The sequence below is a fragment of the Centrocercus urophasianus genome, unplaced genomic scaffold (assembly GCF_019232065.1).
Source record: "Centrocercus urophasianus isolate 14NV4802_14NV808 unplaced genomic scaffold, USGS_Curo_1.0 seq_19, whole genome shotgun sequence".
Classification (NCBI taxonomy): domain Eukaryota; kingdom Metazoa; phylum Chordata; class Aves; order Galliformes; family Phasianidae; genus Centrocercus; species Centrocercus urophasianus.
Genome location: NW_024884744.1, coordinates 4,593,901 through 4,616,378, shown reverse-complemented (window position 1 = coordinate 4,616,378; position 22,478 = coordinate 4,593,901). Strand labels below are relative to the sequence as shown.

Here is a 22,478-nt window from a genome sequence, read left to right as displayed (position 1 = left end):
TTGACCAAAATCTCATTCTAAGACAAACAAAAATTTTGAAATGTGAGACAGAAGCCCCAGACCAGAGCTTGAAATGTGGGTGCATGCTGGGGATGCTTGCCCACTGTTGTTGTGTAATGCCATAGGCCAAAGAGAGCATTACACTGATAAATTCATCCTCATTCCAATTCTGTGACAATGCAAGTGATGATTAACTCATGAATTTGCAGCAGTTCACAACAAAACATGAGGTCTAAATCTGGTGCAGACAGGAACTGCAGGAGCCAAGATGCGATCTGTCCCACACTTGCAGAATTAACTCTGTGCTGCCCAGCATGGACTGTGACTTTTGTGCCTTCTGATACCTGTGATGAAAAGCACAGCCTCATTCACTGCTGGGCAGAGAAACCAGTGCTGAGAACTGAATCGTAGAATGGCCTGGGTTAAAAAGGACCTCAAAGATCATCTAGTTTCACCCCCCCCTGCTATGTGCAAGTTGCCAACCACCAGACCAGGCAGCCCAGAGCCACATCCAGCCTGGCTTTGAATGCCTCCAGGGATGGGGCATCCACAGCCTCCTTGGGCAACCAAGGAGTTGGGATGCAGTGCATCATCACCAACTGCTGCTTACCCAAAAGTTACTTCTGCTTTCTCTGCCTTGGAAAATGAGCACAGGCCTACTGTGCTGGGGCTCGTGGGATGACAGCTCTGATAACCATCTGCATCAGTCGGGGAAGTACAGAAATAAATACACACTAACCTCCATCCTGCTGTGGAAACATCACTGCTGGGGAGGAACAGCTCCCAGGCATTGTGGCTCCAAGGCCAGGTGCTTCCCTGCCAGATCAACAACATGGGTCCTGTGTCTGCGGCACAGATGAAGGCTTATCCCTTGTTAAAGGCTTTCCTGGGCAAGCTTTAATAGGATTTAATAGGAAGAGCCAGGAAGGATCAGAAGTTTTGCTAGCAAGCTGCTTCCATCAGCGCTATGCATGGAACACAACTTAATTTTGGTTAAAAAAAGTGCTGGCAGCATTCTTTCCAACTGGTGTCACGACCTTGAGGTTTTGCTGCAGTAGAATTTCATCAAAACAGAAATTTTATACTCTCAGAACCTTTGAAACAAATTATTTTCAGTGTGAGTTTACATGCATTAAAGACAAAACGTTGTGCCAGGGGAGGTTCAGGTCGGATGTTAGGAAACAGTTCTGATAGCAGTGGCACAAATGTCCAGCGAGTGGTGGCGTCACCGTCCCTGGGGTGTTCAGAGCCGTGGGGATGTGGCACTGAGGGATGTGGGCAGTGGGGATGTTTTGGGGTTGGACCTGGGGATCTTAGAGGTCTCTTCCAAGCGTAATGATTCTGTGATTCTTTACCAGAAGCAGGAGCGTCCAGCAGATGCTTTCACTTTTGTTTCTCTTGCGCTTCTGTTCGTTTTGAAAGTAAACAGAGAAGGAAGAATTTTGCTTCCTTCAGTCGAAGTCGGAGGATGGGGATGGAAAGGGGCACAGCCCCCCCCCCCCCCAGCAGGCGGGGCTCCTCCTCCACGTTAGCCGTGCATTTTTTAATCGACTCCTGCGAACTTCTAGCATAGGAACGCAGCAGCTGCGTTAAACAAGGCAGCACGGAGGCCGTTTTTCACGGGCCTTTCTTTCGGACCACCCCAAGGCCGCCCGGAGCGTTACCGGGAGGCGGGAGCGCGCAGGAGGCGGCCCGACCCCGCCTCCTGTGAAGGGGAAGCCCCTTATAAGGGCCGCGGAGCCGCTCCGCACGGTCCCGCCGCTAAGATGGTGCCCGCGGGCGGGCCGAGCCCCGCGCACACATGCGGGGCCGTGCTGGTGGCTGCGGTGCTGCTGCAGTCCGTCTGCGTGGCCGTCACCTACATCTACTTCACCAACGAGCTGAAGCAGGTGGGTGCCGCGGGGCCAGGCGAGGAGCTCTTGCTTTTTTTTTTCTTTTTTTTTTTTTCCCTAAAAGTTACTTTTTTTTTTGGTGGTTGGTTTGTGTTCTTTCGCACGGGGTTTGCAAACGCTTATCTCGTGCAGAACTGCGCGAGCGGCCACCCCCCCCCACCGGATGTCCCGCAGACAATGGGAACGCGCCCGACAAAAGCTTGGGGGGGGGGGGGGGGGGGGAAGGGGAGTGGGGCGACCCCTTTAAGAGCCTCGTGCAACATCGGGCCGAGCCGGCGGGCATAGAGCGACCTCCGGCAGCGGGCAGCCAACGCTGCGCTGCGAGCCGTCAGCCCTTCTTGCGCTGCTCGGTGCTCGCGCCCTCGCTGCACGTGCGACGCCCCCTGCACGGCGGGACCCCGCGCTGCCTGCGGTGGGGGTTGGCGCTCTGGAGGGGCGGGAGATGTTCCTGCTTCTAGCTGGGCCCTGCCTGATGACGGCACCGCGGAGCTGCGCCGATTTCATTTCATTCACTTGCAAAATGCTGAGAATGCAGACATACATAAACATCAGAGTACAGTTCAGAGCACTCCTCTCTCTCTCCTTCCCTTTGCACAAAGCCCAGCATCCAGCCCCAGACTTCTGCACAGCTCCACGGCTGCACTGAGCGTGCAGACCTGGCTGCAGAGGAACCTCGGGCACACACCTTGTGCACGACAACCATGTAGAAGGTGAACCTGGAGCACGGGGTGCTACCCTTCCCCCACATTGTGCACGTGGAATAAAGCTCTAGGGATGCAGTAGGACTTTGTCTGCCTGTTTGCCTTCTTCTCCAGACTGACATTTCTGCACCTTCACCAAACTTCTAAGGCTGTGGATATTTTTATCATTACCAAACAACATAAAACAGTGGCTTTTCCCTCCCCAGCCGACCTGAGTGCTCAGATCCACCCTTTTGTTTTAGTGCTTTTGCTGTTGAAGGAAGTGAGGAGACGTGAGCACAATAAAGTTCACGGTGCTGTAGGATGTGGGCTGCAAAGAAAATAGCCACACATTTCCTTGTTTTGAAAACAGCCCCGGTCCTGGGGCAGGAAGGGATAACAGGGCACTTTTATAGGACGTGTCCTCAGACTCAGTGCTGCAGATATGCCTTATCTGGGTGAGTCCTGGAGAAATTGCTCCTTGCTTTCTCTCTGCCCATAAGACAAACACCAGCCCTTCAGTGCCATGTGGGTTTTGGTACGAAGTTGCATGCCCTGAGGATTTCGCAGTGGAGGGAAAATGCTATTGCAGTGGCAGAGAGGTGAAGTATTGGAGGATCAGAACAAGTGAGGGAGAGGCGGAGGTGCAGTGCTGTCTGCCTCAGGACGTGAGAGAGGCCTGGAGCTGAGCATTGCCCCATCTGGTGAGAGAACAACAGTAGTACTCCATCTGCAAACTTGTTTTTGTTAAACTCATTGAACCAGAGCAGCGTGGCTAAATCCATCAGAGCCCTTAGCTCCAAGGGCCACTTTTCCTTAAAATCACACAATTTTAACCACTTTGGGTGACTTTTTTGAAACAATAGCCCTGACTTTAAAATACTGCTGCATTCCTCAGCACTGACCTAGGAACCTTCTCCAGCACTCACAGGGGCACTTCTCAGCACTGCCTGCAGAGCACAGAGGTGTTCCAGGGGTCAGGGTCAGCTCAGCTGAGTGCTGCTGCAACCTGAAGGGGCTGAACAAGGCGATAGGAATTGCAGGGGATTTTTCCTAAGCCTGGTGGAAAGGGAAAACTCTTGCTAAACAAACAGGAGCATAAGGGGGGAGGTGACCCCACGTTGCTTTTGGGTCTTAAGGAGCTCTGAAACCACTGCAGACTGAACAAACACATCTGTTTAGCAAACTAAGCAGAACTTTTTAACAGAAGAGAAGTGGCACTTAAATGTGACAAGAAGTCCAGGTGAATGCTTTGCATGCTGACACAAGGCCCTAGAACTGATGCAGGATGCAGCTGTGCAACACTGCAGGATGTGGGCATGCAGCAGCTGGTTACATTGAGCAGCAGTGGTGCCTCACCTCAACCCTGCACCCAGCCCTGCATGGGCAGATCTCCTCCTGCAAGATGCCCCAGGAGTCAGCACTTCTACTGCCCTTTCCTCTTTATCAGAGGATTCCATTACCCTCTGTGACTAGAGGTCAGAGACATAAGCCCATGCCACAAGCACTCAGCATTATAATTCTGTTTGGACCCAGATCTTATCTCTGTTGTCTGGACTTTGTTCTGGGCTTTAGGTCAAACACAGACCCCAGGCAGGATATGGGCAGGATGCATTATAGATAGCACCAAGAGAAAGCCTGGGTTGTAAGTGGCACTGGCTAAAAAAACAAAGTGGAAAGTGCCTCTACGGTTCGATACTTGATTTCATCCTCAGTAATCTGTGAAAGAAAATCCCTTGTGCAAAAGGAATGCTTTGAACACAGAACTACAGAAAGGGACAAATTCACGACGTTAATCTGAGTATTGAATATTCACAAAGTTTGTCTGAGTGCTGGATACTCACATAAATCATGGTTACCCAGATACTTCACATCCATGGAGGTAATATAAATGTAGTTCTGCATATTAGCTACCTCATCGTAATTAAATAAATACGTAAACTCAGGATTAATTACTCATTCTGTCTCTATAGTCATCACTTGTACCATACTAGCAAATATGTGTAAGAAGAGAAAGCATGCTCCTACACATAGAGAGCTCAGTGACATACCCCAGCTGGAGGGCTGTGAGCAGATCCCAGGTGACAAATGATGGCTGTTCTCCTGTTGCAGCTCTGGGACACGTACTCCAAGAGTGGCACTGCTTGTCTGACTGGGGAGGAGCTGGGAGACCTCATGCAGAACTTAGACGTGGTGGAAAGCAAAAACAGAGTGGCTGACCCCTGCTGGCAAGTGAAGTGGCACCTGGGAAAGTTAATTAAAAAGGTATTTGGGAGCTGATATGCTGGAGTGTGGTGCTGTTAGAATTTAGATCCTAAAGCATGTAAAGAATGCTAATAGCAGGATGAAGTGGAAAGTGAAAATGAGCCTGGCTGAAAAATCAGAACTGTTTTCAGATTCCCATCTCCAGCACGTGAAGAGCTCCTCTCGTGCATAGATATTTGCTTCAGGCTGAAACTTACTTGAATGCAAATCTTGCATCCCAGAATGGATCCTCTGTTAGCATTCTGAAATCTTGTCTCCTTTGGTGGAAGTTCTGCCAGTGAAGTCCCTGCAGGAGGAAAACATTGTGTTTAGAGATTGACCTATCCACCAGCTCTTGTTTGCTTGCAAAAAGCTCTCCTGGGTGCTGCTGGAGATAAATTTTGCATGGGTGGATGAATGGGTAGTGAGAAATGTGTTGAGGCAGAGCAGGCAGCTGACTGCAACCCAGGGGCAGTGTCTGTCAGCCAGGATGAACCATCCCAGAGCATCAGCAGGGCTGCTGCACCACTGTGGGTAACCAGCACTCAGCAAATGGAAAGGTGGGAGCTACACAAAGGAAGATATGCTGAGTTAAAAACTTAGGTAGGGGTATTAAATGAAATGTCATTTCCCAGGGCCAAGATCCCACAGATGTGCAGCACTGCCAAAGGTGTGAATGGAATCTGGTCCTTGTTCACCATCTCATTTAAGAAAAGCACTAGGGTCTGATTTTGCAAGAGATTTAAACCCAGATGGCTGGGCTCTCTTGAAAACATTTTCCCCAGGGTTTAGTTGCATAAAAGATATAAAATAATTCATTATGACAAATTACTAGGCTTTTTTTTTTTTTTTTTTTAAATTAGCTCTTTGATCAAATTCAGAATGGCATGTGCTTGTGAGTGGGAAAAGGAGAGTTTTCTGCATCCTTCACTTTCTGCTGACAAGCTAATGAGTTTTCTCTGTGTTTGTTGGCAGATGATGTCAAGAATCCTTCAGGAAAACATATCTGCAATCAACGGTACTACAATAATTTTATTAATTGTGGTAAAAGGGAGCTGCTGGTGGTGTCTGAAATGGGGATAGTGACGGGTAATGCTGCAAAACCCAGAAAACTCGGGTGGACTCGGGTGTTGTGCAGTTACACAGGGCATGGAACAGTGCTTACCTATTTCAGAAGGGTGGTCCTAAGGGGACTGAGGGGCAGTGAGGTGCCCGGCCTGGGGACGAGCCAAGGCTGTTCGGTCTGTGATCTAGCCAGCTAAAAACCTAAAGCCAGACAGCACAGCCGTGTTCAGCAGGGGATAGACACATCTCCTTACGTCCTTGCTTCTCACTGCTGACCCTGTTTCTCATCCCCATGTAGGTGACAGGACCCAGGCACTGCCGCGCAGGGATGAGCCGCCGCAAAGCCCCACGCTCAGGATAGCAGCACACCTGACGGGCAGCAGCAAGAGGAGCTCCACGGCCCCACACAGTAAGGGGCAGCCTTCACACGGTGGTCTTGGAGCTTCTCTCTCATTTGTAGCTGGAGTTAACGTAGGCTTTTATCCTTGAAATCACGAGTCTCCTTGTCCCACACACTGCGTTTTTCAGCTCACTGCAGGTGGGGGCTGCTCACAAGCGGTGTCCCCCAGTGGCCCATCCTGGTGCTCTTCAACATCTTTATCAGTGACGTAGTGGGATTGAGTGCACTCTCAGCAAGTTCATGGATGTCACCAAGCTGAGTGGTGCAGTCAGTACAGTAGATGGAGGGGATGCCATCCACAGGGACCTGGACAGGCTTGAAAACCGGGTCCCGTGAACCTAATGAGTTCAGCAAGGCTGCATACAAGGTGTTGTGCTTGGGCTGGGGCAATCTCAGATACACGTACAGACTGGGAGAAGAAATTGCTGAGAGCAGCCCTGTGGAGAAGGGCTTGGGGTCCTGGTGAACAAAAAGCTTGACACAAACCAGCAGTGCGCTCTTGTAGCTGAGAAGGCCAACAGTATGCTGGGCTGCCAACAGGGAGAAAGAGGGAATTGCCCCCTCTGCTCTGCCCTGCTGAGGCCCCATCTGGAGTGCTGCGTCCAGCCCTGGGGCCCCCAGCACAAGAAGGATGCAGAGCTGTTGGAGTGAGTCCAGAGGAGGGACACGAAGAGGATCAGAGAGCAGGAGCACCTCGCTTATAAAGAAAGTCTGGGGGAGCTGGGCTTGTTCAGCTTGGAAAAGAGCAGCCCTGCCCACGGCAGGGAGTTGAAACTAGATGATTTTTGAGATCCCCTCCACACTAGCCATCATTTGATTCTCACAGGATGGGAAGAAGGCTTCTTCTCTTTGGTACCTCACTGACTTCTCCTTGGGAATCTTCATTGGATAAAAAAGAAATTCTCTTCCTGATGTTAAGCTTTCCTCTTCTCTTTCCTTTAATTTCCTTCTGTTGCAAGCCCCAGCTGCTATGGTGACAGACCTATGGGCAAGGAGGTATGACATTCAGGCCTTGCTAATGAAAGGCTTCGTGGGGTTTCATCAGCTCGGAGGGTACCAGCCACAAATTGATGTTTTAACTTTGTTACCAAGTAACAGCACGTTGGCTTTTCTCTTATTTGGGAGCACACAAAAAATAAAAAATAGTTTGTGTGAATTCTCACATAATGCTGAACAGCTTAATTGTGGACTTCCTGATTGTTTTGAGGGGATGGAGCTAACGAACTGCTCTGGGAGGGGCAGCTTTCCTTATGTGTCTGCTCACAGCAGGAGCCATGCAGGCTATTAACTTCACATCTCTCTTCTTTCCCAAGTAGATTACTTGTCCCACAGAGGCATCGGACAGAAAATCCACAGCTGGGAGTCGTCGAGGAGAGGCCACTCCTTCCTCTACAACGTGGAGCTGTGGAATGGTGAGCTGGTGGTGCCCCAGACAGGCTTCTATTACATCTACTCACAGACTTACTTTCGCTTCCGCGAAAATGAGAACGAGGACTCGGGTTTGTTGGAACGAATAAGGAATCCCAAGCAGCTCGTCCAGTACATTTACAAACTGACCAATTACCCAGATCCCATTCTGCTCATGAAAAGTGCAAGAACAAGCTGCTGGTCCAAAAAGGCTGAGTATGGACTTTACTCCATCTACCAGGGCGGGGTGTTCCAGCTGAAAAGGGAAGACAGGATTTTTGTCTCGGTCAGTAACAGTGATATAGTTGACATGGACAAGGAGGCAAGCTTTTTTGGAGCCTTTATGATTGGTTAAAAGACAAAAACCGTGCTCTGGAGGAAGCAAAGCAAGGACCAACCCACAATTCTGTAGAGCAGGATACGAAGCAGATGCCATAACAACAGCAGCAAAACCAGGCTCCCCGTGTTCCACTCACTCCCTCACTGCCATGGCCAGGAAGGAGCCTGGCAGCAGCAGGTTGGCAGTGCTTTGTGTGGCACGAGCTGGGCACATTGCGGGTGGCCCAGTGCCATGCTGTGTCCTGCAGGTACCATGGAGCTGCTCTGGGTGCTGGTGGGGCAGGAGGAAAGTTCCACCTGTCATCTGTATCTCTCCTGCTAGGAGCCTTCCTAGTCCCCAGAGGAATTATTCTGGAAGTTTCTGTTGAAACCAGTTTCCCAAAAGGGAAAAGCCATGGGTAGCTCACACTGCACGTCTTCATCTCATCTCCCAAAGCATTTAAGCACCTAATTAATTTTAAGCGCACACAGTCTGAATAAACCTGGGGTATTTACATGCTTGAAATTAAATATGTGCTTAAGCATTTTCCAGGATCGTGGCTTGAGTAAGCACACTGCTCTGTCTCAATCAGTACATGGCACGTAAAAACAGCTGCTGAAAGGGCACAGGAGAGGTTTTGAAATCAATCAATATTTTGGGATCAGCACATTACAGCGCCTATTTACCTAATTGCTGTACTGCAAAGATTTCACCATGCCTCCAACAGCCTCAGTAATGCAGTTACACTTGTTGACAGCAAGTACTTGATTTAAAAAAAAAAAAAAAGTGTTTTTCTCTAAATGCTGAATTCTATTTGACGTTTGCCACAAATTGAGCATGACACAGTTATTCTATGTTTGTTTGCACTGGCCTGGATTATGTAAAGGTGCAAGGCAGAATGACAGCCTGATGACTAACGTTTTAGGGAAAACGTACGTAACTATCCATGCTTAACCAGCTACAGTTCAGATAATGCTGTTTTGATGCTTATTTTGCTTGTAGGAATGGTTGAAAAGCTTTCATAACTTCTTTGAAATTTGAACTGACCACTAATTGTATGAGCAGGACTGCAGTTGGATGCGAGTCTAAGTTGGATGGGCATAAATGAGCATTTATGGGCATTTATGAGCACATAAATCTGCAGCAGTGTCGTTGTAAATACACAAATGTGCATCGTGGATGCATTTTGCCCAGGTTCAGAGAAACCAAAGAAAAAAGGAGGAAAGTAGAAAAAAAAAAAACAAAGAGGAAAAAGGTAGAGGCTTTGCAAGTGCTACTTTCAGTCAACACTCCTGGCAATATTGCCAGGAGAAAACCTGTTTGTTTTTTAAATATATTAAGGTTGCTGTGGAAACCTTCCCATTCACCTTCCATCGTGGTAATTAAATCACCGTGCACAGAGAGACAGGCATCGTTCATCTCTGCATTGTCAACAAGAGGCACTGAAGGGGCACAAGGGCCAGTGCTCACCTGAGCTCCTGCGGTTGGTGGCTTCAATAGCAGAGACTTTCATGGTAGCAGAGACCTTCAGCAGAGCCCTCCTGTCTTTAGGACAAAGAAACACAGGTGTGAGCCTGAAACGACAAGTCAAACTTCAGCCTGCTGTTTCAACACAGCATCATATATAACGATTTCAGTGGTAATCAAATATGTGAAATTCTCCATCGTTTACTAGAGTACATGGTTTGGATCCGACTCAAGTCTGTTGTGACACAGAACAGAAAACATACCTGGAGTTGTCTTCCCGATTTCAGGACTTAGTTCAGAAATTGTTTTGCGTAGCAGAGAAAGATGGGGGGAACAGAGCAGTTCCCAACACAATGAGATGCTGCTGCATTGGAAAACTGACACCTGACATTTGTGGCTGCTTATCTTTTCACTTGGACGTGGATTTTTTGTGTGTGGGGTTTTTTTTGTTTTTTTGTTTTCCCCAACAATTTATGTTAAAAATGTTTTTTTAAAGTTATTTGAAAGAGATTTATTTGAACTGTGAAAAAGCATCTGCAGTGCTTTCTTAAGAGTCAGAAGCCCTCCATGTGGGTAAGAATCAATTGGTGTAACGTAGCAGCTGTGGACTGACAGAAGAGATCCGTGGGGGACCTCACACACTTGCAGCTGACACGAAGACACACTATGACACTTTTTCTTTATTCAGTGCTCTCTCTCTGGCTCCCAATGTGTATTATGATTGGGAATTCTTTGCTTAGGAAACTCACCTGGGCATTATCTTTTTAGATCTAACTGTACCTATTCTTAGGTCCTGCATGCAGAGCAGAGGATCATGCCAAATAATCACATTTTATTTCTGAATAATCCAAAGGCCTGCTTGCCAGATATTATCCTGGAGTGAGACTCAAACGGTGTCTGGCAGGACACGTTTGAAGATTAATGGAAAGATGCATCAACTTCTGATTGTACTTTTGCACCGAGTCACACTTCTCATCTCACTTCGTGATGAATGGTGAATGTAGCAAATTTTTATACATGGGTGTGGGTTGCAGTAAACATATAAGGATTGTAATTTTTCTATGTCTGTTTTATATAAAACGTTTTTAGTAAATACTTACTGAGCCTTGTGGTGTTTATTGGCTTCCGTAACAGCAGCCCAACCCCATGAGTGCATCCCATATCACAGGGATGCCCACAGGGGTTGGGAATAAACCATCCCTTTTGTAGAGACTGCTTTTATTTCAACTCTCTTTTCTGGTGTTTCCATGGGAAAGAGGACTTAGCAGCTAACTGCCTGTTATTTTACCTTGTGTTGCTTCATTACTGCTATTTTTTTGCCTCAGTAAATGTGGTTATTATTGCTTGCAGCGAAGCAGAATTCACTTGGCCAGGCGGGATCAGGGATGCATTCCTTGTACTCTGTGCAAATAGATAAGAATCCTGGCTCAGACCCTGGTTTTTAGGATTTCTAATTACACTTTTCATACATATGACATAACATTTCTGGGGCTAAGGAAAGTCTGAATGCAATGATCAAAATAATACAACTAACACAGTGAACAAGAACTCGCTCATTCCTCCAAGGTGCCTTGTTCCATTCAGTCATAGAAATAGAAGATGGATTAGGATAATATGGGGTCTGACCCAATTTTCACAGATTGGACTTTTTTATATGTAGGTAACACGGACATTTGTAGCTGTTTGCCTCAGAACTCTCCCATCCAATCAAACAGACAGAAATTGCACATTACCTCACATGAACAAAAACCACCCATTCTCCTCTGCCTGACAGCACATCCATCCCTGCGAAGTGCTGGAGCACCACGCTGCCATCCTTTCCTGCTCCCTTTCCTGCAGCTTTGCTCAGCCAGTACTGCCATCTCCATTAGTTCCTTGGGAAAGCCTTCCAGGTGCCATCGGGTTGGACTCTGGACTGTTATAAATGCTGTCTGATCGCTGGTGCTCGGGACTGCAGAGCAGCAGGTTGGGGCAGGGGTAGGTTTGAGCAGCTTGCCCTTTTCATTGGCTGCTTTGTCAGTGCTAACCTAGTTCATGTTCCTTACGTGACGCAGGTAACACTGAACACAGAACGTGTAACACTTGCTATGTGAGCAAACATCCAAGGTTCAACTGCCTTTTAGAAAATAACAATGCGAAGACAACAGAATGCAAGGAACAAATGCCTCTTCAAGATACTTAATTTTATCTGACTGAATTCTTCAGCTTGTATAGTCCTCAGTTTGCACAAAGCTGTCCTTGTTTATGCCTTACAGCCTCTGGATGAGGGCTGAGAGGATGAAGTGCAGATCTGATGGTGGATTCAGGCGGGTTATTGCTCCCCATTACACAAAGAAACCAAAGTACCATCAGGACAGCATGACCAAGAATGAACAAGTACAGAATCCCTTCCTGCACATTGTAGCATTAACACAAGTCATAGGGCGTACTATGAGCAGTACATGTGTGTGAGTCAGGTGAGCCTCCCCACCCCTCGACTGCAAGGCTTCTGTTATGGGCTGTTTGTCCTATGGCACCAGAAAGGTGTCTGTTGCCCCCAGGAACAAAACCAGGACAGCCTTGAGTCAGAGCCTGGGACTGAATACCCAGTGACATTGCAAAAATGCAGGACTCATCTCCTACTACTCTCATGCTATATGCTATTTAATAAACCCTTTGTACTTCTGACACAGAACAAACATAGCTGTGGCTGGGGAACCTTCTCTGCATCAGTGGCCCAAGAGGAGCATCCTCGTGCTGGTGTGACCTAACAGCACATGCAGCCAAAGCACATTGAAAAGACAAACCTAAAATGGATGTCTCTGACTCAGTGAGTTGGAGCACGTCTTTCCTAGCACATTAACTAACAGCATTTCAAAGTCAGCTTGTAGATGTTAACTTCCATACAAACAACTGTAAAGTCATTTCTGCACTTTGTGGTTCTTCAGCAGCTATTCCATTGGCACTGCTCACTGCTGAGAGGTACTAAACCATAACTTTTGAGAGCACTCACCAGCTGCTACCTCCTGGTCTTAAAATACAGCGCTTACAATAAAAGTCAAAGAACTGCCCCTAGATAGAATTTAAAAAGATGCCTTTCTGTGGATTGTAGAAGACGCGTCGTTTTTAAATGGCAGATCTCTCCCTTGAAGTCTGTTTTGCATGGAAAGCCATAATAAATCTCTCTCAGATATTTCCATGACAACAAACCATAATATAAACTGGAATTAAAACTTTATTGGACGAAGAGTGAATGGAAAGAATGGAACATAGGAGAGAGATCTCAAAACACAGTCAACAGAAACTCTACCTCACCTCCAGCATGCAGTACAGCTCTAATGCTGCAGAAGGGAAGCAGCAATATTTTAACAGCTCTCTGAAAGGTAAGTGTCCCCCGTAATGCTGCTTTGTTTTGCTTTGAAGTATTTTTGAATGTCTGTTCTGGCTGTTCATTTAGTTAGTGGATAAACCTGTGCATAAAACGTCCTTGTCTTCTGCCTCTTTCTCTTATCCCAGCTATATTACTGATTTCAATCTTTCCTGTGGCTGGTAAGGCAACATAAAATACCATTCCTGCAGCTGAGGGCAGGTAGATGAGTGCCTGGACTCACTTTCTCTCACAGCCATTCCATCTGCTCTCATCACTGTCCTTCAGTACATGCGAAGCAGATGCAGGAACTCATCATCACACCAACTCGGTGGCATTTCAGTTCTTGATGCCCCATTAAGATGTGGCCTTCGGTATCCAAAGAATCAAAAACAGGGACTGCTTTCTTTGCTCTCAGCTGTTTTTTCTGGCACTGACCCTAAGAAGGAAAAACCGCTCCTAAATCATGCTTCAAAACCCCTTTGAACAAGCAGGTCAGCAAAGCTGTTGGATTCAAAGAACGACTGCAATCCCGGATCCAAGTGGGTCAGGGCATCAAACTCCCAGTGAATTAAGTGTTATTTCACTGCATTACAAACCTGGGCTGTCAGGAGAATAGAGATCTGCTGCCGCCTCAGTTCAAGGACCATTTTAAGAAAGGACAAGATTTGTCTGAAAGACTGAAGCTCTTGTCTCCCGAGGGAAAGGGAAATGGTCATTTTTGACAAGATACAAGTCAGCAAAAATGGGAGGAATTTCATGAGAATAAAGGCTGCTCTCTGCACGGTCACATCCACAGCTTCAGGCCCTTTGCTCTGCCAAGCCCTCAGGTCCTGCAGCTAATGCCACTGGCCTCAGAATGTATGGGAGTGGGAAGAGTGAAAGCAATCTTTAGAATAACTGGAACTATTTGACAGCTTTCCAGGAGCCTTATGGGTCCCTTTCAACTCAGGGTGCTCTAAACAGGGACAGTTGCCCACTGCTCTATCATATAAATATATAACTTAAATTAGGTCAGAATCAACACTGTAATACTGAAATAGCTGGGTGCTGGTGGCATACAGCCCACGATTCTCCACAAGAAATGAGTAAAGCAGTTACATGGGCAGCTGGATAAGCAAAGCGAGAGGATGACAGGCTCTTCCTTTTTGTTTTTTGTTTTCCCCAAATGAATTAATTTGTGGCTATACTCCATAAGATTTAGCAGCATTTTAATAACTTGCTACGAAACTGTCTCACGGTGCAAGAGCAGGAATGACCAATACTGACTCCAATGAAGCTGCAAAGCCTGCTGAAATTAGGATACGGACAGGGCACTAAGGCTAATGCATCACTATGGAAAGTGCTGCAAAGTGCTCAGCTGCCAACAGGCACTGCCATGTCACCCTGCTCTGTTCTTCAGTAAAGCCTGGCAGTTGTGAAATAGCAACACCAGCAGATGGTGGGCATACGTATGTGTGCGTGCACTTGAAAAGCAGCACCAAGCTCTGTTTCCACGCTGCATTAAGCCAGATGCCAGCGTGCACTCAGAAAACGGGTGGTGGTGGGGGGTCCCTGTTCTGCCCCTGAGCTCACCTTGAGCTCCTTCCCTCAGCCAGGGCTCGCGGGCACAGCATCAGGATTAGTCTCAGAGAGATGCGGGATGCTGCAGCTGGGGAGCCCAGCAGCCCCGAGGGATGTGCCTGCGGAGCGCAGAGCCAAGCTGAACGAGAACGGAACTGCAGGTGAATCAGAGAGAGGGCGACGGCTGCAGCTTCACCCGTCTGTAGCCTCACCGCGCTCCTGCCAACATCCAAGGGCAACGAAACGACGGACAGTGACCGCAGCCGTCCCCGCGCCCACCGCTGTCCCCACGCACCCGTCAGCCCGCGCATCTCGGGTTTTACACGCTTGGAGAACGCCGCACCGACCCGTCCCAGAAGCGACAGCTGCTCCGAGAGCGCACGCCATCGCCCTTCACCGCCTCGACGACGGCAAGCGGAAAGCAAGCTCGTGAGGACGGAGCTCAGAGGGCAGCCCCGCACCGCGGCCAGGAGGTGGGAGCCTGCGGGGACGCCCGGCCCCGGAGGGGCGTCCCACGAGGAGGAGCGGAGGGGAAGGACGAGCGGAGCGCGCACGTCGGTCTAAACTCGCCGCAAAGAGCGGAGCCGCTCCGCACCCGCGGAGGCAGCGCCTACGCCCGCAGTGACGCGCGGAGGGACCGGCCCCCGGCCGGGAGGGGAGGGGGGGCGGAGCGGGGCCGCGTCCGTCCCCGCCTCCCGCACCTGCCCCAGCCCCGGTCCGGGCGCGGAGCGGCTCCGCGCGGGGATGCGCAGCCCGCGGCGGCACGATGCGGGAGGGGAGCGCGGAGAACAGGACGGGCGGCGAGTTCCCGCTGCACCTCTTCCCCGCGCCCGTGCTCACCGGCATCACCGTCGCCTGCGTCCTTCTCTTCGTCGTCGGGGTCCTCGGCAACCTGATGACCATGCTGGTGGTGTCGCGGTTCCGGGACATGAGGACCACCACCAACTTCTACCTGTCCAGCATGGCCTTCTCCGACCTGCTCATCTTCCTCTGCATGCCCCTGGACCTCTTCCGCCTTTGGCAGTACCGGCCCTGGAACTTCGGGGATCTCCTGTGCAAGCTCTTCCAGTTCATCAGCGAGAGCTGCACCTACTCCACCATCCTCAACATCACCGCGCTCAGCGTGGAGCGGTACGTCGCCATCTGCTTCCCTCTGCGAGCGAAGGTGATCATCACCAAGAGGAAGGTCAAGCTGGTCATCCTCATCCTCTGGGCCGTCTCCTTCATTAGCGCTGGACCCATCTTCGTCCTGGTGGGTGTTGAGCATGAGAACGGCACCAACCCGCTGAGCACCAACGAGTGCCGCGCCACGGAGTACGCCATCCGCTCGGGGCTGCTCACCATCATGGTGTGGATCTCCAGCATCTTCTTTTTCCTGCCCGTCTTCTGCCTCACGGTGCTGTACAGCCTCATCGGGAGGAAGCTCTGGAGGAGGAAGAGGAAGAACATGGGTCCGAGCACTGTCATCAGGGACAAGAACAACAAGCAGACTGTGAAGATGCTAGGTATGGCTCCTCGGGCTCTGTGTGTGCAAGTGTGTGTGCTTGTGTGTGCAAGAGAGGGGAGCCGAGCAGTGCCAGATCACTTTCATTGCTTCTAAAGGAAAGCATCGTTTTAAAACCTTTCCCACAAGGGGCTCCACTTTAAGGCATTTGCAGAACAGCTCTCCCTTTTCCTTAGTTTTATTTCTAACCAGTTGGTGCTGGGGACTCTAAAACAGTTAAGGAGGTTTTAATAACAACCTCTGACAAAGACGAATATCACCGTTACCATTAGCTCTTGCCCTGGAGATTTTTAGAACATCTTTGGTTGTGGATACCAACGTTATTTACAGAGGGTAGTTTATTTGATTTTCAAACTAACTTCTTCTAAACCCACAAAGTTAGCCGCAGACTAAGCAAGCAGGGTGTGATGTGCACTGACTTTCAAATGAAAGGGCATTTTTAGCAAATTGGGGTAATTTAGCAGTGTGGCTGTTTAAGATTGTGGAAAGTGATCTTATTTTTGTATTAGAAAAGCAGTAGCCTTTGCTGAACAGTGACCCTTTCATCTCCGTTAGGGTCTGTAATCCCCTAAATTCCCACTGACCTCAGGGTAACAGGACAGAGACTACAGACGCTGTCAGTCCTGTATTTACACCGCCGCGTGGTTTAAACAACAGACACTGCTGGCACACAGAAGAGCACGTTTAGCACAGGGATGCTGGCAGCTCCTGACAAGCGTGTGCTGGGAGTTGGCTGCACAGAACCCAAAGTTGCTGCACAGATCCATGCCTGGTCACTGAGCACTGCTGTGTGCTTTCGCTCTGACAGATCCCAGCATGGCTGGGAAGCTTCACACAGGTGCCACTGCAAGGGCTAATGAGCCAGATGGAGAAATGGCAGTGTGCCCTATGAGGCTTTATTATATATATATATATATATACACATATATATACACAGGAGCCTACCTGACCTTTTCTGAGTGCCCTGCTTTAGTAGTACTACCATCAAGCAGCAAAAATAATAAAACCTGTGACATTCTTTGAGCCCTTTCAGCCACGTTTTACAATCAATAGAATTAATTCAGGTGGGTAAGCGTGACCTTGGAAGTAATTCTTCACTCACGCTGCTAGAGCTTCAGGATTATGGATCTCTATTTACAATAAGTAAATTGCCAGCATGTACTACTGCCATGTTTATCTATCTGCATACTTAACTGTAAGGAATTTCAAAACAGTAAGTGCTTATTTCTGCCCCCAAGTATTGCTGTAAGCACTACAGTATTTCAGACACCTTTTCTCCTTCTGCAAGGGCTGGGAACAGCATGGCAGGGGTGAGCTCTTCCTCTGGCAAAGCCAGTGTTCTGCAAATGAAAACAGCCTGATGCTGGGCAGAAAGAAAATAAGTGAGTAAAGGCTCAATAGCAGCAGATGCACAATGCAATCTGCTCTCACTGCCTTTAGTTTTCTGCCTGAAATCCAGAAGGTGCTTCCTAAGACTTCAGCAAGTCATGGAACATCGATTAAATGGGATTAGCACCACTTCTTTTAAACTGCAGAAAGATTATATGTCTCTAGGATAGTAATTAAACATCCAAACATACAGCCTGACTTTGAAAGGAGCTACCATAACCCATTCCTCTTGAAATCAATGGGATTCTGCACAAGTGAGGATCAAACTGCATTCTCAAAACCCCAGTTAGGAGGGATATGCATGCTTACTTGTAAACATATAGGCTATGTTCAATATTCTGTGCACAATGACTGCAGTGGTAGTAATCAACATATGGATTAAACTCCAGAGCATGCTCACGAGCCATGGAAACTTGATCTGAATTTCCCAGGTAGAGAAACTGCAAAAAAAAAAACAAAAAAAAAAACCAAGTGTCAGGCTCAAGAAGATGCAGAGCAGGAAAACAGATACTCTGAATTTCAGCTGTGTGCTGCAGAGTATGCCATAAGTTGCATGTAGCTTTCCTGTGCTTGGAGTAATCACGTGCCAATGCACAGGCAGAAGGGCAGGGTGCCTGTTGTTACCCTGTTGGATGTGCCCTACAGATCCAGGCAGCGGTGGTTTTTTTTTGTCTTTTGGCCTTTGTCTTAAACCACTTTGCTTCCCAGGGATTAAATGCTTCACTATAAACCACAGCGTTGAGTCTATCGTTACATGTAATTTGCTTTTGTAGGCGCAGACAGTAGATTATAATTTCTGTCAGTGCTCTGATTCTTTAACTCTGTTCCTCTATGGAAAAGATGATTTGATAGCTCAGGTGTGTTGCTACAGCAGAGTAGCTGTGCAGTATACAGGCAGGCTGCCTAGGTACAATCAGTTTAAGTATTGCTAATCTGTCCTGCCAGAAAATCTACTTGAGAGAAACCTGAAAAGTTACAGGGTGCTTTTTCCCACTTGGAGATTAACTGGTTGAAAAGACAGAATGCTATTTCATTTATCTTTTTTTCCTACTCACAGTTAACACACTTTCTTCTCCTGTTTTTTATTGTAGTTGTGGTGGTATTTGCTTTCATACTCTGCTGGTTGCCTTTTCACGTAGGACGGTATTTATTTTCCAAATCCTTCGAAGCCGGGTCCTTGGAGATAGCAGTGATCAGCCAGTACTGCAACTTGGTGTCCTTCGTCCTCTTCTACCTGAGCGCAGCCATCAACCCCATCCTCTACAACATCATGTCCAAGAAGTACCGCGTCGCCGCGTGCCGGCTCTTCGGATTCAAAGCCCTGCCAAAGAAAAGACTCTCCAGCACCAAGCAGGACAGCTCACGTGCATGGACAGAACCCACCGTCGCCACATGACACGGGGCCCAGTGCCAGAGCATCACACACCAGTGTTACCAGAGAGCCATCACGGAGGGGACGTGGGGCAAGACACAAATCGACAAGGAAAGCTGCATTTGTGTCGTTACCTGCATTTGCTGGGAGATGTCACATAAGCAGTGAAAGATTTTTAAAAATTACTTACCCCTTGAGAATATCAAAGGAGACGCGTGGTTACAGTATTTGGTAACAATCAAGTGATATTTGTCTGCTGCTTTTGTCCATATGACATCTAAAGGGAGCTTATAAACAAGATGGAGAGCGACTTTTGACTTGGTGAGATAGTGACAGGACAAGGGGGAACGGTTTTAACTAAAAGAGGGCAGATTTAGGTGGGATGCTGGGAGGAAATTCTTTACCCAGAGGGCAGTGAGGCCCTGGCACTGCTGCCCAGAGCTGTGGGTGCCCCATCCCTGGAGGTGCCCAAAGGCATGGATGGGCCCTGGGCAGCCTGAGCTGGTGGAAGCACCCAGCCCATGGCAGGCATTGGGACTGGATGGACTTCAATGTCTCTTCCAAACCCAAACCATTCTATGATTCTATGACATGATTTTTTATCACAGGGGAGCCAGGCTTCCCCATTTCTAACAGGAAAACATAGCCCGGCTCCACTGAGAGCCCATGCAGCTCTGGTAACTGCTAAACATGAGCTGAAGTTTTCCAGAGTTAACTTTTGTTTTGCTAAGAATTTTGCTAATATATAGCCAGACCCCAAGGAGAGAAAATTTAATTCCATTTTTGAAGTAGTGATCATAGAATTTGATACACCTTTCATAATTTCGATTTTTAAAACAAGTTCCAAAAAGGAGAAAAAAAAATGGGCAGTTTTCAAGCATGCTTAAATTAATGACCCTCACATCATGTGTGAATAGAAATAAAAAAAATCTTCATCGAAGTGGCATAAAACTGGCTGTACTGGAAGATTTTGGGAATGTGTATCAGTGGGACAAGGATGGTGCTGCCTTCAGGACTGCAGTGATGCTGTGAAGACTGGGAATGCAACCTCCCACAGTCATCTTTTTGTTTTACCAGCTGACTCACCTCTACTTGCTCTGCTCGACTTGACTGTGAGCCACTCACTGTACCCAAACTTGGGAGCTGTTGGCTGTCCCAGTGTTGGTGCCTGTGCACACTGCAGCCTGAGGACAGGTCTGCCTCTAAGATGCCCTCGGTTGGGATCAGTCAGTACTGAGCACTTTATGTGCCAGCAGAGCCCATGCTGTGACAGCACTGGTGTACTGCAGTATCACATCCATTTACTTTTAGATCTGCAAAACTCAGAAAATATACATTAAGACCCACAGGCAGACACGTTCTCATACTTGATTCATAAAAATCTTAAATTCAGCTGATTTTTGTGACTCAAGTATGTCATTAAAAAAACAAATCAAACCAGAAAACCTTCCACACCTTATGCTAATCTGTATGCCTTATATCACATCTGTTGTCACACCTATACATAGATGTTGTGGTCCAGCTAATAGAGCTTGAGGGTGTGCATGTGCAATAGCAGCTTTTATTTATTTGGTTCTACTATTTATTACCAGCTGGTCCACAACTGATTCTACATAAATTGTCTGTCCACAAGATTCCTATTGCTCCTAAGCTCCCATTGCTGACTATGGGCCGCATTCTGCCTGTTATGCCTTTGCTGGTGGTGCTGCTCAGGTTTAAGTGAAAAGAGAATTTGACCCCTTGTGTACCTGTTGGTGGGGCTGGGCAGCTGCAGCCTGTCCCAGCGGGGGCAAACCACAGGAGCAGCAGCAGATGGAAGCTGTAGAGGGGCAGCCTAGCAAGGCTTACCTCATTGGAGCCTCCGGTGTGGGCTGAGCCCTTTAGGAGAGCAGCAGCCATGGCATCCTCTCTCCCTTTCGTCTCTGACCACTTCTGCCTTTCCGTTATTTTGTTCTTTCCTTCGCTGTCAGCTGACAAGCAGATCTGGTGGCAGACATCACGCAACTCAGGGAAACAAGAAATCGAGGAGTCTGTGAAGATGTGAGCTCACTCATTACATGTCCGTGTAAATGAACCGATCCCGCACCCACCGTCACGTAAGCGTTTTGAGTTTCAGCTGTGTCTGTGGTATTAAATGTGAGCAGAAAAAGAAATAAAGCGCCGAGAGTCTCTGTAGAGCTGTGGGTGGGTGCTGAGGGCGGGGGAGGCACAGCCATGGGCTGCAGGAAAAGATTTCGGCCCTGGCAGATGTTTCACACACACTGTAGCAGTCATTCGACCAGGTTGCACCATCCATTAGCTTTGCCTCCCTAAGGTGCTGAAATATTTCCATAAAGAAATGCTGGAGTTGGTGGAATTGTCCTTACTGCTATAGTGGGCTGGTGGTCGGGGTCTGGAAGTGGGCTGGTCTGGTTGGGGTGCTTCTTCAGACAGCTGCTGGCACTTTGTGGGCTACTTTTATCTGGGAGACAGGAAAAGCATCACCTGGGCAACTTTGGCACCATAAGATCAGATGTCAGGTGCCCTCAGAAGGGTACGTGATGTTCCTGTGGGATGAATATGCAGCTGCCCACCTCTGGGGTATGCTGCTCCTGGAACTCCATTAGAAAAACAAACAAACAAACAAATCAAAAGTCAACTGTTCAGCTTTTAAACAATATTTTCTACCTAGAACAGATACTGAAGTCACAGACAGCCATGATGGCCAGTGCTTCCCAAGAGAAACAGCATTTCCCTGCTGTCCTCAGTCCTTTCTACAGACCTTCATTTTCCCAGCACCACCTCCCCTCACTGCCTTTTCTGTCTGAAGGAGCACAGTTCTCTCCCCAACACAATTTTGGACCTGAATGTGGCTTTTGGGGTCTGCTTTACCTGCAGTGAAGGCGGGAGCATTGCAGGTGCTGGGCTGCTCAGGAGTGTGACAGCAGCACAGCCACTTGCAGCTGTGAGCTGTGTGTTGCACTGCTGCAAACTCTTTCCTGTAGGAACAAACTCTGCCAGCTCCAACTGAAAAAGAAAACCATATAGGGGCTTTACGAGTCAAAATTCTGCTGTATTCTCATGCCCTGTACATAAAGAACACACGTAGGAGATAAGTGGAGGCTAACTCATTAAACAGCTCAAATTTTAAGAGATTTTCCAGCACCACAGTTCATATCGCAACTTTGCAGATAAACAGAACAGATTTGGCTGCATCTTATTTATCGGCAACATCTTAAGCTGGTGATAAAATAGGTCAAAAGCACTTTACCAGAAAGGTCCATTCATTTTAGAAAAGTACCTTTGATGGAAGCGTCCACAGGCAGAAAATCATGTCCTATTGTATTGCTTGCCAAAAATAAGACGTTCTGGAAAAGCGGCACTTACATGTCAAATCTGGAGCTGCAAGATGCTCAGAACTGATGGAAGTTTCTATCACATGACATCGCCTAGGCACTATTTAGAGCTGCAGCTTCACCTGAATACCCTGAGAACCAGTGTGGGGCAACAGCTGGTGCCCCAAACCCACCACTGCACGGTGACATCGCTGTGCCATGCTGCCTGCCAGCTGGGCTGAAGCTTGCATGAAAAGTAAGTCACAGTTTTGTTTCATTCTCACTACAGAAAGGCACTGTGAAGCAAAGCTGTATGTCCAATGCGTACTTTGTCGTCATCCCTCTGGGGTACATCAACATTCCCCAGCAGGACTTGTAATAGTACAAGTGGAGTGAAAGCAGATGAAGAAAAAGACACATGTAGTCCATCTCGTATTAACGAAGGTCTGCAGTTCAAACAACCACTTCTGCTTGCTGCAAAAGTTTTTGGTTGAGCCTTGGAACAACGGTAACAGC

At 48.0% G+C, this 22,478-nt stretch overlaps 2 protein-coding genes across 4 annotated transcripts; both read left to right on the top strand.

Annotated features, from left to right (window-relative positions):
• The first annotated feature begins 1,766 nt into the window (after positions 1–1,766).
• Positions 1,767–10,569, top strand: TNFSF10 (TNF superfamily member 10). Of its 2 annotated transcripts, none has more exons than XM_042821025.1 (5): positions 1,767–1,889; positions 4,685–4,837; positions 5,792–5,834; positions 6,180–6,290; positions 7,598–10,569. In XM_042821025.1, the coding sequence occupies exons 1-5, from the start codon at positions 1,767–1,769 to the stop codon at positions 8,041–8,043; spliced, it is 876 nt and encodes a 291-aa protein (XP_042676959.1). In that variant the 3' UTR covers positions 8,044–10,569. The 2 variants fall into 2 exon arrangements, with proteins under 2 accessions (XP_042676959.1, XP_042676958.1); XM_042821024.1 differs by having other exon boundaries at positions 7,595–10,569.
• A 4,571-nt stretch (positions 10,570–15,140) lies between these two features.
• On the top strand, positions 15,141–18,761 carry GHSR (growth hormone secretagogue receptor). Of its 2 annotated transcripts, none has more exons than XM_042820881.1 (2): positions 15,141–15,888; positions 18,416–18,761. In XM_042820881.1, exons 1-2 carry the CDS (start codon positions 15,150–15,152, stop codon positions 18,670–18,672), a joined length of 996 nt encoding a protein of 331 aa, XP_042676815.1. In that variant the 5' UTR covers positions 15,141–15,149; the 3' UTR covers positions 18,673–18,761. The 2 variants fall into 2 exon arrangements, with proteins under 2 accessions (XP_042676815.1, XP_042676814.1); XM_042820880.1 differs by having other exon boundaries at positions 18,368–18,761.
• The last annotated feature ends 3,717 nt before the right edge of the window (positions 18,762–22,478 follow it).

Excerpts from the sequence above, each read along its gene's own strand:
- TNFSF10 (XM_042821024.1), top strand. The coding sequence starts at position 1,767 with ATGGTGCCCGCGGGCGGGCCGAGCCCCGCGCACACATGCGGGGCCGTG. Across the intron at positions 1,890-4,684 it reads TCACCAACGAGCTGAAGCAG|CTCTGGGACACGTACTCCAA; the intron begins GTGGGTGCCGCG and ends CTCCTGTTGCAG. Across the intron at positions 5,835-6,179 it reads AAACATATCTGCAATCAACG|GTGACAGGACCCAGGCACTG; the intron begins GTACTACAATAA and ends ATCCCCATGTAG.
- GHSR (XM_042820880.1), top strand. The coding sequence starts at position 15,150 with ATGCGGGAGGGGAGCGCGGAGAACAGGACGGGCGGCGAGTTCCCGCTG. Across the intron at positions 15,889-18,367 it reads GCAGACTGTGAAGATGCTAG|TTGTGGTGGTATTTGCTTTC; the intron begins GTATGGCTCCTC and ends TTTTTATTGTAG.